Here is a 19,543-nt window from a genome sequence, read left to right on the forward strand (position 1 = left end):
ATATTTTTTAATGAATTTATAAGGAAAAAATATGGGACTTTTAAATATCGTCCGGATTTCAGAGGACTCCGGTTTTCAGAGGTTTTACTGAAGTTTAATTTGAATACAGCAAACCATTTCATGTCATGTCTTCATTTTGCAGACGAACCTATTAAGGTATTAGGACCCTAATGGGCACTATCAGGAACTAAAGAATTGACATCATAGGTCATATGTATACCTTAAAGTACACCTGTATGCAAAATTTACACAAAGTTTACCGTACGGAAATCAAGTTATGGCCACTTTTCTGAACTCAAGCTAGGATGTTATGAGGGCCCTTTTTTGAAATGAGGAACCTTTAAATAATCTGCAATAACATTCTAATGAAAAATGTTTTCCCATGAATTTTTGGTAAGAAACAAAAAGTACCATTCAGCTAACATTCCACATAAGCAAAATTATGGTTTCTTCTTAAAATTTATGAAATCTTTATAAAAATGTTACCCTACCCCACCCATTTTTACATCATGTCTGACCATTTTTCTACTTAGGGAGCCTAATTCAAAAAATTCTTAAAATTTACCCAAATGAGTGCCTGTTTTCAAAGTTTCCCTAAATTTTAAAAAAAGTATATTGGTTGATCTTGTAAAATATGAAATACTTTTACCGTCTAGTTTTGATTACATTACACTTTGAAAATATCAGGTTCCATATTTATTACTAGATTTAGCATATATAATTTAGCCAATAAATACTTATATAGATTAAAAATTCAAAATTAAACACAAAATTAAAGAAAAAAAAGTTGACCCTCCTGGGGATTGAACCCATGGCCCTCATTTTCAATGTAGCTAACAGTAATTCTAGCCTATTTGAATACTCTTCAAAGCGGAGGTAATGCATTAGGGTGCTAATATCTTAAGTTATAAGTTATTAAGAGAACGTGCCGTTAAAAAGCACACGAATTAGTTTAAGACAAATCACAAACAAATCGTTTTAGCAAGAGGCCGTTCTAATTACAATAAGCGTTTTCTTTCTCGGTTAGTGTTAAAAAAATAACTTTCACAAATGAAACAATTGAAAACGTTATGAATCATTTCAGCCCATTCAACAAACTGTCCTTTTAGCGCTTCCCAAGTGTCAACAAAACAATTGCCCCGATGCCAATAACCTTTGCAGCCGTCCAGAGAAACGAAGATGAACTCTGTGAATGCCATCGGCCACCAGGGTCACCTCTCACATCTACATTACGTCCTCCGCATTTAATGGTCATGTGATACTGGGGCATAGATACCATACTGTTTACTGGAATTCTTTTACATTTGCCAAGCCTTTCGAGGTGACGAAATACCCATAATCTTCTGTTATTCTGTGTGATCCACCGACCATTTACTTTGGTTACAGAAATTGGATCAATGTCTGATACATTGAGCCTGTAAAAAGTTAACCGAATAATATTGATGAATTGTCTGAAAATTAAACTATTTATGTCATGTATATATATATACAAGGTAAGAACCATATTCTTCTTTATTCAGTTGTAAAACACTGCCTGCCATTTTGATGTTCGTCTGAGAAATGACAGCGCTGATGTTGTATTGAGAAAAACATATTTCTGTTACTCTGTGATATAGTTGTGTAGTTGTAAAGTCGTTATAAACTTCAACCTCTTTATGAATTAAATAAATAAATTAAACAAGAGGGTCATTATAGCCCTGAGTCGCTCACCAGAAACATGTTGGAAATTATAATTCAAAATAACTTGCTGAAAGGCAAGTCCAGCCCTTTCAGCAAGTTCAGCTCAACTTTAACTTGCCCCTCTAGTAATGTACTTTCACAACACTGATTGTTTTAGCTTTATTTCTTCATAATAAACAACAGGGCCGCTAAGATGGCCCTTGATCACTCATCTAACCCACCTTTCTTTATTCACTCTATAAATTGAAATATTTTGCCCTAAAAGTTTGGAAAGGCGTTATTAAAAATATGCTATTGCAAGTGTGTTCCTATGAGACTATGTAGAATATATGCAAAATAAATTACCACTAGAGCAGGATTAATTTTGACTGGACAATTTTTTTATAACTTTTTTGAATGAAAGCACAAAATGTCACATGCAAAACATGTAAGGTGTAGATGTTTAAAGTTTACAGTTTGGGACAACAAATTATTTATACATTCTGTATGGTAACATAACTGTACCTCAAAAAAAGACAATAAGTCAAATATTGTAAAAAATATGAAAGGAAGGCCAGTTGAGATTAAATTCAATTCACCATCAGAAATTACACCCCTAGTCCAAATTTTAATTTTGTATGTCGAAATACACAAGAATGAAGGTCAAATTATATCAAAAATAGCAAAAGTAGTTCAGTTGATATCAAAATTCAGAATTTATAAACCTGGTCCAAATTTAAAATCTGAATGTCAAAATACAAAAAAGAAGGTCAAATGCTGTCAATAATACCTTAAGTAAGTCAGCTGGTATCAAATTGAATTCAACATCAAAACACAAATTACACCCCTGGTCCAAATTTCAAGTCTGTACCTAAAAGACAAAAAAAGTAGGTAAAATTATATAAAATATATCAAAAGTAGGCCAGTTCATATCAAAATTCAGGATAAGAAATTAAACCCCTTGTCCAAATTTCCAGCAGGTACATCAATCAAAGCACAGAAGGCGCTGAATTTGTTTGGGTCTCAGAATGTAAGAAAGGTGCAGGTTGTGAGATTATATGTTTAGTGCCACCAATGCTTTCCAGCGTTTTAATTGTAGTAAATTGGCTATAAGACTAATTGCAACACTGATATTCAATCCAATGTTTATTTGACTTTAACAATTTAAAAAAATGAGTTCAGGGTAAACCTGTTGTTTAAAATTGAAGTAAATATTACTGGGATTTGAACTCCAGACCTCTCGCTTCCTAAGCGAGCCCGAAAACCCTTCAGCCACGGTTAAATTTATATGTGAACGGCCTGAAGAAAACCTTATTATTCTAAATTAGGGCTTGTAACGACTTTTAACTGTTGTTTAACACAGATGTAAATAATCCTAAAGCTTACTATAAGCATGTATATTTATAAAGAATCAAAGGGCTTCAAGTTCTTTGTTTGCAATCTAAATCGTACTGTATATCTGTATGCATTTTCCTGTATAAGTTTATTTTTATGTATTATAATTCATTTTGTAAGGCACATACGGAATTCTGCATAACTAGAGTTGCATCAAAAATCATTTATGTACTTTTTTTACGACAGCCACACTTTATCCTTGTAAATCATGGCTACTTCCTTAACAAAAACAATTAAAAAAAGAATTTAACAAAAAAAAAATTTCCTCGACTGGGATTCGAACTCGAGACCTCTCACTCACTAAGCGAGCGCGTTACCACTGTACCACGGAGAAGTTATACACAGAATGTCTGAATAATATCAAGTCATTCTAAATTTAGAACTTCCATTGCATTCAGGAATCCTTATTAATTTCGAGGTTTTTTGTTCAGGGTAAACCTGTTGTTTAAAATTGAAGTAAATATTTTAGCGAAAATCCTCTCGCCCAAACAGTCCGACATGTAGAATCTATATATTCCACTACTCGGTTTGTGTAGTATTCGGTAATCTACATGGCTAAAAATAGTATTTTCATTGATAAAATCATATTCATCCGCGTAATTTGTGATTGTGCATTTATTGACAATTCTATAAGCCAACGCTATTGTTTAACTTTAAATGCGTTGTAATTTGTTGGATACTTGTAACCAAATAAAATATTTCTTTCTTTTTAATCGCTAGTTTTAAGCTGTTTTGAGAACTACTTGTTGTTAGGTTTGTCATAAACTTCTGTGTCAGAGATTGAATGTCCGCTTTGTATTTAGTTATTTTCGATCAGAAAATACCAGAAAACAATATTAGAAATCTTCGACCATTCGGGAATTACTTTGCTTGAAAATTGATGCGCCTGTCTTTGACCATCTTTACGCAGTGATCTCCCCTGAATTTTTCGGCTTTAGTGTACATACAAAAGGGAAGTAACCGCTTCAAAAAAGTGGACTACTTTCGGCATTTGCAATTAAGAACATTAGACTCTGAAATTTCGCTACCATTATTTGTTTGGTCTGACGACCCAAACAAATAAAAAACGACAAACTAGGTCAAACAATATCAAATAATTATATCAAAAGTAGTCAGTAGATATCTTAATTCAATTCGCATCAGAAAATACATTCCTGGTCCAAATTTCAAGTCTCTGTACATCAAAACAAGAAAGTACGTGCAATGGTTTCAAATATATCAAAAACAGCTCAAGTGGTGCCAAAATTCAAGTATGCACATGAAACTCAGGTTGAACAGTATGTCCCAAAATCTATTAAAATGTGCTTTCTCCAAGTTTAAATCCAATTCAACAAAAATTGAAAAAAAATACAATTTTTAACAATACAACATTCAATAAAATAATTGAGCATACAAAACCATCTTGGTTAAACACATGTGATGTTTCTTTAGCCTGATTTTTTTCCTGGTTAATGACCTACACCTGACCTTACAATTATGCAATATGATTTCATAAGTCTTGAGCTGAGAGATATTTACACATCATAAACATGTCATGACATTAAGACTTTCATGTATGTACATGTACACATTCCAACATGAGTTATTTCCCTTTCATTATGAAAAGATATCCTTTGATAGAAATTTATTGAAATTTATGAATTTCTTACTGAAAATGTTAAATTTGGATAAAAGAATGAATAAACTATGTATGGGAAGCTGCATATCCTATTATAGGCCAAGTAAAGCTGGTCTTTTCTATATATATATATAAAAAAAAACATTTTTTAATGACACTATCATTATATTTATACCGTGACCACCTATAGTGTGGAGAGTTTAAAACATAACAAAAATCTACTTTGTGTGAAGTCAAAACACGTTTATTTGATATTAATAAAGAGACTGTGTATCCATTGTCAATATTTTCTTATATTAAATTTGAGCATAGAATATCTTTTATTTGAAGAAATGCCTTGACCTTGCATGGCATTTAAGCTTAAGCTTAAACAGGGCCAATCAAATAAATATAAGCAAACTTGATAAAAGACTACCTAAGAATGCTTCAGACAAAGTTTGGTGATCATCCATCAAATATTTCAGTAGGAGATGATGTTCAAAGGTTTTTCTATATTTAGCTTTAGCGGTCCCTTAAAGGGGCCAATCAATTTAATATGAAAAAACGTGATAAAAGACTACTTAAGAATGCTACCGACAAAGTTTGGTGATCATACATCAATTAGTTCTATAGAAGAAGATGTCTAAAGGTATTTCTATTTTAGCTTTAGCGGCCCCTTAAAGGGGCCAATCAAATTAATATGAAAAAAAACCTAATAAAAGACTACCTAAGAATGCTACAGACAAAGTTTGGTGATTTCAGTAGGAAATGATGTACAAAGTTCTACCTACTTTTAGCTGCTTTGGAGGCCCCAAAAAGGGGCCAATCAAATTAATATGAGCAAACTTGATAAAAAGACTACACAAGAATGCTACAGACAAAGTTTGGTGATCATCCATCTTTCAGTTCTGTAGTAGAAGATGTTTAAAGGTTTTTCTATTGTTAGCTCTGTTGACTCCTAAGAGGGGCCAATTAAAGTGACATGGGCAAATTTAAGTGTGACTGTCACAAGGATGCTACAGACCAAATTTTAGGTAAATCTGCCCAGTAGTTCTGTAGATTATTGACGTATGACGACGGACTACGGACGCCGGAGTATCCCCCTTTGATACTAATAGCTCATTCTGAGCCTTCGGCTCTGGTGAGCTAATAAATGAATGAATGAATGAATGAATGAATGAATGAACAAATGAATGACTGAATTGCATTGTTGTGACTGGCCTTCTTTGTTAATATAGAATAAAAGAACTCCGATAGTGTTAGAATGCTAAACAATGAACTTAGTCATGTCATGTATACATACTAAGTTAAACTTTAAACTGAACACATTTTGTCCTCATCCTAATATTACAAGTTATAAAACTTACCTGCCCTCACATAATTCGTCAAGGGTCTCACCAATTAGATTTCCGTCGGACAAATGACAACTAATGCTGTCTTGTGAATACTATATTTCTGACGGATATAATTGCAAAGCCATTATAGAAACTTTAATCTTTAATAACACTGTTTCAAAGAATATAATTATAATCTGAGAATCTGTTTAGTCTCTCCTATTTAAACAATGTTATAACTTCATATATTGAAATGTTACAAAGTACAGCGATATCATTACACTATTATAGTATCCATACAATATATGATGACGTAGATATCATAGCCAATATACATGTAGCAGCCTCTTAAATACCAAATAGTGATTAGTTCAGAAGAAGAAGTTTAAGGATTTTTTATTTTTAGCTTTAGCAACTCAAAAAGAGACCAATCAAATTAATATGAGCAAATTTAATAAAAGACTACCTATAAAATGCTTCAAACAAAGTTTGGCGATCATCCAACAATTACTTTAGTAGAAGAAGACGTTTACGGGTTTTCCTATTTTTAGCTCTCTTGAACCCTTAAAGGTGCCAATTGAAATAATATACACACATAAAAGTGTGACTGTTACAAGGATAGTACCGATTAAAGTTGATGTAAATCTGCTCAGCAGTAAAATAGAAGAAAATGGATCTTGACGCATGACGACTGATGCCGGAGCATCCCCCTTTGATACTAATAGCTCACCCTGAATCTTCGTTTCTGAGAGTGAGCTAAAAATATTATAATTTTGGACGGTAACAGATAGGGGGCGGGCAACATCGAAAAGATGGAGCAAGAATCATACCTTAAATAAGAATATAGTGTTTGACTCAATGATATTTCACGGTCGGTGGCGAAAATCTTCCTGAATATAAATATATATTTAAGTATCCTTTTGTTCATTTTTCATTGTCATTTTTAGCTCACATGACTACATATTTCAAAAGATTGATTGTTATAATGGTGATTGACCATCAGCTGATATTTGAAAATGTTTAGTATTAAATATAGATCTGCTAAAATATAAAAAGGCTGCTAAACTATTTTAACAGGTTATTTTCGATGGAAACTTATAGAAGTTATTTTGGTCAACGTGACTTATTTATCGTTCAAGCGAAATAAATTATCCAATTGAAAGGACTTATGAAGAGAAGAAAAAGAAATAGTTTACTTCAGTAACCTATACATTTACAGTATCTTGTTACATACAATAATTATGGCAAAACTTTATTTTATCTAGATTTTCACCTGTTTGCTCTATATATACATTGTACCATTGGATGACATATTATGTCACTTTTATAAGACTCATGTCAATATTACCAGATCATGATAAAATGGTTAATATTTAGGTTTCTAGGTGTTTCGGCTTGTCGCGCGATAAATCTATCATTTAATTTTGTAATCTATCTATTAAATTTAAGGTGGAACGTTATCTTAGTTCACTTTTTTTTTAGTTTTCAAAGCTTCCCCTTATCTAAACTTATTACAAGTGTTCAAAACATAAAAGCACACTGTTTCACATAATGATAAACATTCTTGTTAAAAAAGAAAATAAACTAACTTATTGCTAAAATGTTAATAACGGTTATAACTGCGACCTGAGCTTCTACATTTTAAACCATTTTAGAAGAAGTCAAGGCCGCGATGAGAGATGAATGAAAGATAATTTTATGACACAAATTTTCATTTTCAGTCATCTTCAATGAAAAAGGAAGACACCCATTTAAAACCGTAGACACATCATATATTTCTACCACCACTTAAGTTATTAAGTGTTCTTTTTCCACTGAAAAGAAAATACTATACATATGTAAAAAAATAAGGAAAGTAAGTTTAAATCATAGTCTGACTATAGATAAGTTATACATGTGTGTGGCAATTACTGTTGAGTTCATGATTTAAAATTTATTTGTACAATAAATCAGGTTAGAAAACGCATTTGATTTTATTATAAAAAAAGAATGAAATCAATAAAGTGCGATAAAACAAGATAAGATTTATTGAACATACCGAAACAAAATCCATCTGTGATATTGATAATACATTTATACAAAGTCAAAGAGCAAAACATATGCTGTTAAAAATTGAAATAATTGTGATGATAAATATGATATACATGTAGTAACACATGTACATGAAACAACATAGAAAAAACTTACAAAATAAAACAAGGCATGAAAAGATTGTATATAGAACAGGTAAATGTACATGTCGTATTTGTAAACAATTGTAAAACATTCTTAACTTTTTAACAAAAATTTATTCAGAGTGATTTTGTTAAAATCATTTTGATTTCCAGAATAGATACATTGCTGCTAGCCCAAGACCTATCTTTACAGCACTCCATAAACTTTCACCCATTGTAGGTGTTTGTTCCGGTACAGCGTCTGGTTTAAAAGTTCTTCGTGGCTTAGACTCGTGCCGAACAGACGGAGTATCATTTCTTGAGTACAATATATCCTCAATTTTATCAGCTTCATCATCTTTTGTATTATGCCAATTAGTTGAAGACCTCCTGGTTGGTTGCTGAACGCGGACCGAATGCCGATTGTTTACTAATTTTCCATAGCAGTACCCACCCGGTTGTCCCCTAACATTTACTTCTTTTCCACCACATTTTGTTGTAAGTCTGGCGGCATCAATTGTCTTACTTACATTAACGGTAATGTAACGACATTTACCTAACTTCTCTAGTTGACGAAATACCCAAAGTCGGCGGTTGTCCCAAGAAAACCATTGGCCATTCACTAGTGCTACAGATATACGTTTTATATCTGACACAGACAACCTAAAATAAACCAGAGTTTCAAAATATATAGAATATAATTATATATATTCATGAAATCTTATAATATGTAGTATTTGTATTTATGAAATCTTTTCATTATAATGACGATACATTTGAAAGACATTTTTAAGAATAAAGATTCTTTTTACTTATGTTAAGTTATTTTGGGCTTAAACGAAGCTAATTAATTAGTATTTAATGCAAAATAAATGTAGATCTACATGTACATTTAATGTATGACATTTCAAAGTTAAACTAAACCGTATTGTTAAAAATCAACATGGACCTCCTTTTTGGATAATAAGAGTACAGATAGACTTATTTCAAGGTACGTGACGGCAGACATGGCGACTTGCCAGCTTTACATACTAACCAGGAACGGTAGTAGGATTCGAACCCAACCCGATTAGCTGCAAGTAATTCTATCAGTTACCCTAACAGCCTTATGATGACCAAACGTATTTACCTGTCTTCATACAGATCGTCCAAGGTTTCACCAATTAGTTTACCTGTTGTCGAAAAACGGCAGCTTATACTATCTTGTGAAAAATAAATTTCAGATGGCTTTAACTGTGTTATCATGTTTAAGGTGCACGTATATATATATATATCTTTAAGTAAATTGTTATCCAACGTGTAATAATTATAATTATTTCTTAAAAGTCAAAGGGTAGACGACCTTTAATTATAACGCTCCATTGCTATTTCCATGAAATAATGTCCTATGTTTAATCCTTAAGCCAAAATGTCTCCTTCTTTTTAGAAATCTCGCACTTGTATATCTTAATCACAATTGACATCTAACTAGAACATTTTATATACGCTGATACAATTTTCGAGAAACTAAAACGAAACCAACTGCGTTTTCCGAAAATTGCAAGTAGTAGCTGTTTACATGCAGAAGTTATAAAATCGATGTAATACATCTCTCCTCTGTCTCGCTGTCTGAATCATACAGGCAATGTGTGTTTGATAAACTTGGCATACAGCTTAATGTGCAACAATAGTGCATAAAGCTATGCATGTATGTCTGTCATCTAATTAATTTTCACTTTTGGAAAAGAATACTTCCAAAATACCTTTATGATAGAATAATTGTTATCAATATAATTTGTCGATGACTTGAGTTTACTTCTAGTGTGTGTGTGTGCGTGTGTGCGTGCGTGCACGTCCGTTTGAAAGCTTTTGCTACTGCTGTTAATAATAAATTGAAACCGCTGTTTATTGAAACACAAAACATGCATATCAAATGAAAATGAATTAAAAAATACCTATGTAATTGATAGTTCTTACTTAAAATAGTGACGGGATCTGATTCAGAAAAGAACAATACACTTGTGAGACATATCTTTCTAACCCATATTATTACATTTATTCCGAAATAACATTATTTAATGACATTACTCTTATTGTTTAAAAATTAATATATATTAAATAAAACATCACCAGGAAGATGATTTAATTGTAAAGATAACTTATAGATGAAGTGAATACAACTTTATTTAGAGGAATTTTCTATTGCATTATGAAATCGACTTCTTGTAGAGTAATTGACAATTTTTTTTATAAATTTCACTATATACGAGGTATGTTCAAAACTTTTCTTGGACTTCTGCTGTGTATAATGACAAACTTGGTTGATATGAATCGGAATGTTGTCTTTATTTCTAAAAGTGTCCTTTTAGCGCTTCCCGAGTGTCAACAAAACAATGGCCCCGATGCCAATAACCTTTGCAGCCGTCCAGAGGAACGAGGAGGAACTCTGTGAATGCCATCGACCACCAGGGTCACCTCCCACATCTACATTACGTGCTCCGCGTTTAGATGTCATGTAATACTAGGGCATTGAAACCATATTGTTTACTGGAATTCTTTTACATTTGCCGAATCTTTCTAGGTGACGAAATGCCCATAATCTTCTGTTACTCTGTGTGATCCACCGACCATTTACTTTGGTTACAGAAATCGGATCAATGTCTGATACATTGAGCCTGCAAAAAGTTAACCGAATAATGTGGATGAATTGTCTGAAAATTAAACTTTTTATGTCATGTATATATACAAGGTAAGAACCAATTTCCTCTTTATTCAGTTGTAAAACACTGCCTGCCAGTTTGATGTTCGTCTGAGAAATGACAGCGCTGATGCTGTATTGAGAATAACATATTTCTGTTATTCTGTGATATAGTTGTGTAGTTGTAAAGTCGTTATAAACTTCAATCTCTAAATGAATTAAATAAATAAATAAAATGAATGAATGAATGAATGAATGAATGAATGACTGAATGAATGAATGAATGAATTGCATTGTTGTGACTGGCCTTCTTTGTTAATACAGAATAAAAGAACTCCGATAGTGTTAGAATGCTAAATAACGAATTTAGTCATGTCATGTTAACATACGAAGTTAAAATTTAAATTGAACAAATTTTGTCTTCATCCTAATATGATAAGTAATAAAACTTACCTTCCCTCACATAATTCGTCAAGAGTCTCGCCAATTAGATTTCCGCCGGAGAAATGACAGCTAATGCTTTCTTGTGAATAAAATATTTCTGACGGATAAAGTTGTAAAGCCATTATAGAAACTTTAATCTTTAATAAAACTGTTTCAAAGAATATAATTATAATCTGAGAATCTGTTTAGTCTTTCCTATTTGCACAATGTTATAACTTCATATAAAGAAATGTAACAAAGTACAGCGATATCATTAAACTATCTAAAGAGGTTCAAAGTTTACCTGATTTAAACATATTTATGAGGAATATCAACTTCTATACCAACGTCAGTCTGGATTCAGGTCAAAACATTCATGTCAAACTGCACTGATAAGAATTATTGATGAATGGATTACAGTTATTGACAAAAAAGAAATACAGTAAACTCCGCTTATAACGAACTCATTGGGACATTCAAAATCTGTTCCTTATATCCGGAGTTCCTTGTAAGCATACAGTGAATTAGTTCCTTGTATCAGGAGTTTTTATAGCGAACAGATTTACATAATATTATAACGAACTGATTATTTACCATTGTCCGCCATTTTGAAGAGCATTAGATTGAGAAATATCGGTCATTTATTTCTATTTTAGACACAATACCCGAGAGCGTACTTTTTGGAATTTTAAAATCATTGCTATTTCAGTTTTAGTTTTACTCCTTATCTCAATTTCTCATAAAATATAATATTTTGTTTCTAAACTTTTTTCGTTTTCTTTTCCATGATTGAGAATAAACAAGATTTTCGATATGTCCAACCTTTTATATTGAATATCTTCTATTATAATTTAAGGGTGACTTTTACTAATGTAAGATATAGATTTCTTTTCATTTAAATCAAGCGTACTTTGCAGTTTTAAATGGATCATGCTTGCAAGCATGCGTGACAATGTTGAAAACCGATTATAAATTATTATAATTATTTTACTCGAGCAAAACTATTGAAGAAAAGAAATAAATAACCGTTTTATCTTGGTGAAAAGAGTTCATGCTAAAAATATCCTCAATAGAAAACTATACAAATTCATTTTAATAGATTTATTGAAGTACATACAACGATAAACGGTACATTCGGCCGAGTTTAAATCCGTGCCAATGAAAACGAAAGTTGAAAATGCGGGATCTATTTACAGATAGCCGATATTTTGGAGTTCGTTATAAAAGTGTAATTTTCTGTACTTTTAACTAAATTGGGGCTAAAAAATGAGTTCCTTATAAGCGATAATTCCTTATAACCGTGTTCGCTATAACCATATATTTTTATATTAAATAAAGAAGGGAAATATTCGGGCCAAAATAAATTGTTCCCTATAACCGGAAGTTCACTATAACCGTGTTCACTCCATTATTATTGTAAAGCTAAGAATGTACATGTTGTGTATAACCTTCCTCAGTTGCTTGGTTTTCTTCTTATTTAAAGGGCAGAACCTATCAAACTTACATATCCTTTTTTATTTAAAGTTACGTTCAGCAACTACTGATGTGCCTCATAGCTCAGTACTAGGTCATAGACACTGTGTTTTATCTATACAAGGTTAGCTTTAAAAAAAACTAGTAGCGACTCGCTTTGTCATTTCTGTTTCCTGCAGTGCGTTTTAATGTCAAATTGACAACTCCAACTCCAATAAACAACAATCTGGATAATGATGAAATGATGTAGGTAGAGCCCATCAAGGTGTCTCCACATATGAAGTTTAATCGTTATAGGTCAATAAGTATTGGAATAAGTGACAATAAACACACACGTCCTATACAAGCTTATATAAATTAAGTACACCCTTGGGTTGGGCGAATGTTGACTCATGGGTCATGATTAACATATGTTTTGTATAAGTTCACAAGGCAATGCAACATATCAAATATTTAAGGTCTAGGCATTGAAGTTAAAACATATTTTTCCTATGCAGGTTAATATAAATCTTCCCCCCTTAGGGCATGATACATTTTTACCCAAGGGACATGATTTTGATACATGTACATTTTTCAGCGGACCACATGCCAAATATTAAAGCTTTAGGCATTTTATTATGAGAAAATAAGGCTTAAATGTGTGTTTTTCTTATATAAGTCAATTTGTTTCCTTGACCTACATTAGCAACAAAGCGGAACCTTTTGAACCACTTTGAAGGGTACCACCAAAAGATCATTCCTGATAAGTTTGGTAAAGGAGATGTTGTTTAAAGAAAAATGAGAAACATTGCACAGACAATTGTATCAATAAATATCTTAAATCATTAAAACAAGTTTGAAATTGGTAAAAACTATGTACAATTTAGTTCTTTGTTCCTAAACTTGAACACAACTTGTAATAAATAATGTTACATTAGTGGACAAAGTAATTTAATGCCAGTTTATTTCAAATAAAAGTTCACCTAAAATAAGTAAATTCATACATACAAAAGCAAACAGTACATTATTTATTGGCGTTCGCGCCGAAGCGCGACCCCTTTATCGAATAAAATCTGATTTCTGAAAAGGCAAATGCATTGCATTGTCATTAAAATATCTTAAATTTATCTCCAACTTTTTTACCTGGAGAAACTACAGAACATGATCTCGCAAACCGATAAGAAAACATATAAACGTTTGCGTTCTTTAATCGTGCTTAGAACATAAAAATCTGATTCATTTTGTATACCTTTAAATAAAATCGTTTATTTGTAATGTAGAAGGGCAGGTTGGTATTCTTTCTTTGTATGGTCTGATTTTTGACACTCAGGTTATAATTTTGTAATTTCCCTTTTATAGTAGTACAAGAAAACATAATTTGTTACATTTTGAATTACAATTTACTGTCAACATATCAAGCACATTATTAGGTATAAACAAGTAGAGGAGATTTTAGGTATAAGAATTTAATAATTTTGTTTTTGATAATTATTCTTAATTTAAATTTATAAAAATAAATTTTTAAAATAAAATGTTGTAATATTGGTTGCTTTGAAAAGGTTACTAAGCCACGCTACCGCCCCCTCTTTCATTTTTTCATCTAAATTTATTAGGTATTCTTTAATAAAGATAAAAGTAAATCGCTTCTCTCTCTTCAATTATTATACATTAAAAGTTCTTTGAATAAAAATAAGTGCCTAGATCTACAACGAAAAGTAAGAATTAATTGTTAGTTATTATCAATAATATTATCCGTTATCTAATAAAATATATGATATTGGTTATTTTCCGGTTAGGTCAGAAGATATGTAATACCTCTACATAAAAAGGGAGTTTTATTTTAATGTTGAGAATTATCGTGGTATTACAATTTTAAGCTATATAGGTTAATTTTTCACCCGTATTATTAATAATAGATTAAAGTTTTGGACAGAAAATTACAATGTTTATATAGAAGCATAAGCAGGGTTTAGATCAAAGAGAGTACAGCAGATAATATATATGTATAAAATGGATTGTCTCACTTTTTCATCCAAGGAAAGCAACTTTGTAGATTTTAGTAATGCATTTGACTATATTGTTAGAGATAATGTGTGGTACAAATTGATACAACAAGGTTTACGAGGAAAGATTTTTGATATTGTAAAATCCATTTATGAGTCTGTAAAATAAAGAGTTGTTAAATGAGGAATACTCATATTTACTATGAGTAAGCCAAGGAGAATGTTTATCTCCTTTCTTATTTTCTATGTTCATAAATGACCTTGAAGATTTTTTATACATGGTAATATGACTGGCTTGGATGTAAACATGTTTAAAATATTTTTATTATTATATGCAGACGATATTGTTATATTCGCAAATTCACCTGAAGAACTCCAAAAAAGTATTGATTCATTGAACAATTATTAATTTTCCGTCTTTTATTAACAAACTTGCGGATGTTTAACAATGTATTTAACTATTGATATAAACCCATTTACCCCACAATAAATTATTTGTGTCTCGCAAGATAATCTATTTGAATTTAAGATTTTAGATGATTTCTTTCTCATTGTAAGTTGTGTTGCGCTTTATTTGAAATATACTAAAATTTACGATTGCAGAACAGTGGCCCTTGAAATAGAGACAACGTGTTTTACAAGGATTCTGTGTTAACCTGGTTCCACGACAACAAGTCTTGTTGGACTACAGACAGTTGTACAGTCAGTTACATGTGTATGTGTATACTCAACCCTTTCTATTTTACGAACATGACATTGTTTTGCATCAAAGTAAGATAAGGAATCTAAAATGGGTGTTTAAGGGAGACACAGGCAAAACCTTAATTTATTTGATTTGATTTTTTTTCAATATTTTATAAATATCCTCGAAATGAATTTTACTAAGCAGTCACAGGAACAAAACATTTCTGCTTATAAAGAATAAAATGGTGGTTTTCAACGTTGGTCAGGTTGGAGCATTTAGATTTCACAATAGCTGTTAAATAGAACTATGAAATCGTTAAGGTACCTGTCAAATGAACGACTAAGACTAATTTCAATTTAACAATATCTAGATAATCTGCTATTGTAATTTCCAGTTTTTTAGTTACATGACTTGTTTTAAAACTACTCGTGATATGTGGGCGTCTGAATTTCGTTCAACATATAGAGACATAATTACGCTTCAAGCCCAAATTATATAGTAATTTTACAGAATTTTATGTTAGGACTTTTAAAAATGTCATTTTAACATGATTTGCAATATTCACTTGCCCAAGTATCCCTTTTAGCTGATATATGTGAATGTTTTTATGTATTTGTATATATATGGAAGACTTGCGAAATAAAAAATAAAAGTAAAGTGTCTTTTTAGACTGATCTGCGAAGCAGCCGGATAAAAATTCTAAATATATTTACAATTCATTAACATATAACGCTAAACGGTCATTGTAATTTAATTATCTGTTACATTACCCGCCATATTTTTAAACCCGTCACTATCAGAGTCAAGCTTAATTTGTATTTTGTGCTTTATTATGATATTTCGCTAATTTATGTAGATTGTAAATGCCTTATACGTGTGTACGTTATTTAATTTGATCATATTTAACGTGAATATAATGTCTTTTTTCCCCGCTTCATTGCTTTTGGCAAAATTGGCAGGCGAGTCTAAGCGCACACGTGTCTATTGTGACTAATACTGCTCAAACAAAGCATTTTATATGTTGATATCTAGCCATCTAACAAACCATTGACGGTTCGAAAAATTATTATTTAAGACTATGAGAACCAATTTTTCAGTATTACTAAGTACTCTTAAGGTATCATTTTTTCTCATGAACTTATTCTAACAGCTTAGAATAATGTGAATTGTTAACATAAAGCTAACATTGTATTACACATTCTGGACAACAATTGAAGTTCATTTCGCCGTCACGTACATTGACAAAATTCTTTTAATAAATAACTACTTAACTTTTTCTTTCAAGTTGGCATACACTAAACCAGTCATCAGGAGAAGCTCAGATATATTTTGAAAACATGCGTCAAATCTACAGTTTTATGAGAAAAAAATATGCTTTAATTAAAGATTTTTTTGTGTCAGAATATTAACATTTTGAACGTATAAGATACATTGACATTAGCATTCTTTATACATGTAGCACATCCATAAACCGCTCCTACAAGGTAACTCTCGGTCATTTGAAACATTCCATGTAAGACCGCCGTTCCCGGCGGCGCCAATAATTATAATTAAACATTCATGTGTATTTATCATTTCATTTACACTGAAATTCTGAATATTTCAATCACTGATTCTAAAATTCGTATCAGTATAAAAGTATTCTATAGACGTATGGTATGCGTTTTTCATATCATTACAAAATATTTAAATCTCATTTTTTTTTCATGTGTAGTTATAAAATTATATAGTCAGTGTCTCTACGGCAGCTTAAACATAAGAAGACTTAATCCGGATTTCAGCAAATAGAACAAGCGGAACGCTGATTATGCCACCGGCCACCTGGTTCACCTCTCACTTCAACGGTTTGTCCTCCACTTTTGGATGTCATGTGGAAATATTTGGGCAGTGAAACCATATTGTTGACTGCAATTCTGCTGCATTTGCCGAATCTTTCTAGGTGACGAAATACCCATAATCTCCTGTTATTCCATGTGATCCACTGACCATTTACTTTCGTCACCGAGATTGGATCTATGTCAGATACTTTGAGCCTGTAAAAGGTTTTAAATTTATATTGAACACATTTTGTCTTCATCCTAATATTACAAGTTATAAAACTTACCTGCCTTCACATCATTCGTTGTATTGAGAAAAAACATATTTCTGTTATTCTCCGATATAGTTGTATAGTCATTATATAAACTTCAATCTCTTAATGAATTAAATTAAAAAAAATTGATAAATTAATAAATAAAGAATAAATAAATGAATGAATGAATGAATAAATAAAAAAAATGAATGAATGAATGAATGAATGAATGAATGTGTGAGTGAGTGAGTGAGTGAGTGAGTGCATTGTTGTGACTGGCCTTCTTAGTTTACAGAATAAAAGAACTCCATTAGTGTTAGAATGCTAAACAACGAACTTAGTCATGTCATGTTTACATACGAAGTTAAAATTTAAATTGAACAAATGTTGTCTTTATCCTAATATTACAAGTTATAAAACTTACCTGCCCTCACATAATTCGTCAAGTGTCTCGCCAATTAGATTTCCGTCAGAGAAATGACAGCTAATGCTGTCTTGTGAATAATATATTTCTGACGGATATAATTGTAAAGCCATTATAGAAACTTTAATCTTTAATAACACTGTTTAAAAGAATATAATTATAATCTGAGAATCTGTTTAATCTTTCCTATTTACACAACGTTATAACTTCATATATTGAAATGTAACAAGGAACAGCGATATCATTACACTATCTAGAGAGGTGCAAAGTTTACTTGATTTAAACATATTTATGAGGAATATCAACTTCTATACCAACGTCAGTCTGGATTCAGGTCAAACTGCACTGATTAGAAATATTGATGATTGGATTACAGCTATCTACGAAAATGAAATAGTTGATTCAATGTTCCTTGATCCCTTTAAAGCACTGAGCCCGAATTCTGTTTATGATTTTTGTGTCAATGAAACTATTTATGTCATGTATATATAAACAAAGGTAAAGATTTAAAGTCTCGTCGCCAGTTTGATGTTAGTCTGAGAAATGACAGCTGATAACATATTTCTGTTATTCTCTGATATAGTTGAATAGTTATTATATCAGCTTCAATAAATAAATAAATAAATAAATAAATAACAACACTTTTTTAAAGAATATATGAATTAATAATCCCTAAAAATGTTCTCCTCTTTACACTACAAAACATACTACATACAAGATAGGTTTGAGGTTTACGAGACTAAATATCCATAGGAGCTCGAAAACGAGACCGCAGAGTTGTGGCGCATATGTTCGATCCTGTACCGGCTATACATACTGTTTGTTCGACCGTTCAATATCTATTCATATTGTACGAGTTGGTGGTCTTAAAATATAAGATGTCAATTTTATATAATCTGCTAGTTAATAGCTCGCCAATTTTTTAAGCCAATCACCGACGAGGATTTTTCAAATTTTCTGGTTACAAATCTTAATAGAACAGATTTTATATAAACTGGACGTTTTATATTATAAAACGCAAGTGGGTGGAGCAATAAGCCGGTTAGAGTGCATATTGGATGTTCTTCGTAAATAAGAAAGCTACAGTCGCTTCGAAAGCTCCGCTCCTTTTTAGCATTCTTATTTACGAAGAACACCCAATATGCACTCTAACCTATGCTTAGAAATCCGTCAAATTACGGTATATTGAAAAAGAATCATGTCGTCAGATTTGGCCACTTTTAAAACTAACAGATTGCGTCGATTGCGTCGAATTCGATTTATATTTTTGAGGCCATTCGTTCGGATAATACGAAAAGATATTATGTCAGAGAAACTTAAATACAACCATTGCAGTAGTATAGAGTATGATGGTTCCGGGACACTTTGAAGCCTAAAAAAGTGTTTATCTATCAAACCAAAGGGTAAGACAGCTCGACATAGCTTACCCATCAACCCAAAAAGTAAGACAGCTCGACATAAAACCCCATTTTATTGATTTAAGAACACCCTCAGGCCAAAAACCCCCGGAACCATCATACTCTATACTACTCATAAATAGAATACTATAAGACAGGCGGGAACTTTCACTCAATCATTCTGATATAATTCATTGTTCATTGCATTTTCTACAAAAGCATTGGAGTGTTATTCCACGGATATTTGATGAATTGAAATGGTAATCCCGGGGG

General features: G+C 31.6%; 3 protein-coding genes across 3 annotated transcripts; all 3 read right to left on the reverse strand.

Moving 5' to 3' along the window:
• Window positions 1–782: 782 nt before the first annotated feature.
• LOC132726597 (uncharacterized) lies at window positions 783–11,582 on the reverse strand. Its single transcript, XM_060711933.1, has 2 exons — window positions 11,269–11,582; window positions 783–1,415 (listed from the first exon to the last, which is right to left on the reverse strand). Exons 1-2 carry the CDS (start codon window positions 11,379–11,381, stop codon window positions 1,106–1,108), a joined length of 423 nt encoding a protein of 140 aa, XP_060567916.1. The 5' UTR covers window positions 11,382–11,582; the 3' UTR covers window positions 783–1,105.
• On the reverse strand, window positions 7,997–9,727 carry LOC132726596 (uncharacterized). The gene is made up of 2 exons (XM_060711932.1): window positions 9,268–9,727; window positions 7,997–8,801 (listed from the first exon to the last, which is right to left on the reverse strand). The coding sequence occupies exons 1-2, from the start codon at window positions 9,381–9,383 to the stop codon at window positions 8,297–8,299; spliced, it is 621 nt and encodes a 206-aa protein (XP_060567915.1). The 5' UTR covers window positions 9,384–9,727; the 3' UTR covers window positions 7,997–8,296.
• Window positions 11,583–16,732: 5,150 nt separating the features above from the next.
• LOC132726591 (uncharacterized) lies at window positions 16,733–18,138 on the reverse strand. Its single transcript, XM_060711927.1, has 2 exons — window positions 17,874–18,138; window positions 16,733–17,411 (listed from the first exon to the last, which is right to left on the reverse strand). The coding sequence occupies exons 1-2, from the start codon at window positions 17,984–17,986 to the stop codon at window positions 17,156–17,158; spliced, it is 369 nt and encodes a 122-aa protein (XP_060567910.1). The 5' UTR covers window positions 17,987–18,138; the 3' UTR covers window positions 16,733–17,155.
• Window positions 18,139–19,543: the final 1,405 nt, after the last annotated feature.

Source organism: Ruditapes philippinarum, unplaced genomic scaffold (genome assembly GCF_026571515.1).
Source record: "Ruditapes philippinarum isolate M1 unplaced genomic scaffold, ASM2657151v2 ctg1765_1_1_1_1, whole genome shotgun sequence".
Taxonomy (NCBI): Eukaryota; Metazoa; Mollusca; class Bivalvia; order Venerida; family Veneridae; genus Ruditapes; species Ruditapes philippinarum.

What these genes read in the sequence shown, in the direction of transcription:
- LOC132726591 (XM_060711927.1), bottom strand. Translation starts at nt 17,986, where the DNA reads ATGGCTTTACAATTATATCCGTCAGAAATATATTATTCACAAGACAGC. An exon ending in GACGAATTATGTGAGGGCAG is followed by an intron (nt 17,412 to 17,873) that starts GTAAGTTTTATA and finishes AACCTTTTACAG; the next exon opens with GCTCAAAGTATCTGACATAG.
- LOC132726597 (XM_060711933.1), bottom strand. Translation starts at nt 11,381, where the DNA reads ATGGCTTTACAACTTTATCCGTCAGAAATATTTTATTCACAAGAAAGC. An exon ending in GACGAATTATGTGAGGGAAG is followed by an intron (nt 1,416 to 11,268) that starts GTAAGTTTTATT and finishes AACTTTTTACAG; the next exon opens with GCTCAATGTATCAGACATTG.
- LOC132726596 (XM_060711932.1), bottom strand. Translation starts at nt 9,383, where the DNA reads ATGATAACACAGTTAAAGCCATCTGAAATTTATTTTTCACAAGATAGT. An exon ending in GACGATCTGTATGAAGACAG is followed by an intron (nt 8,802 to 9,267) that starts GTAAATACGTTT and finishes GGTTTATTTTAG; the next exon opens with GTTGTCTGTGTCAGATATAA.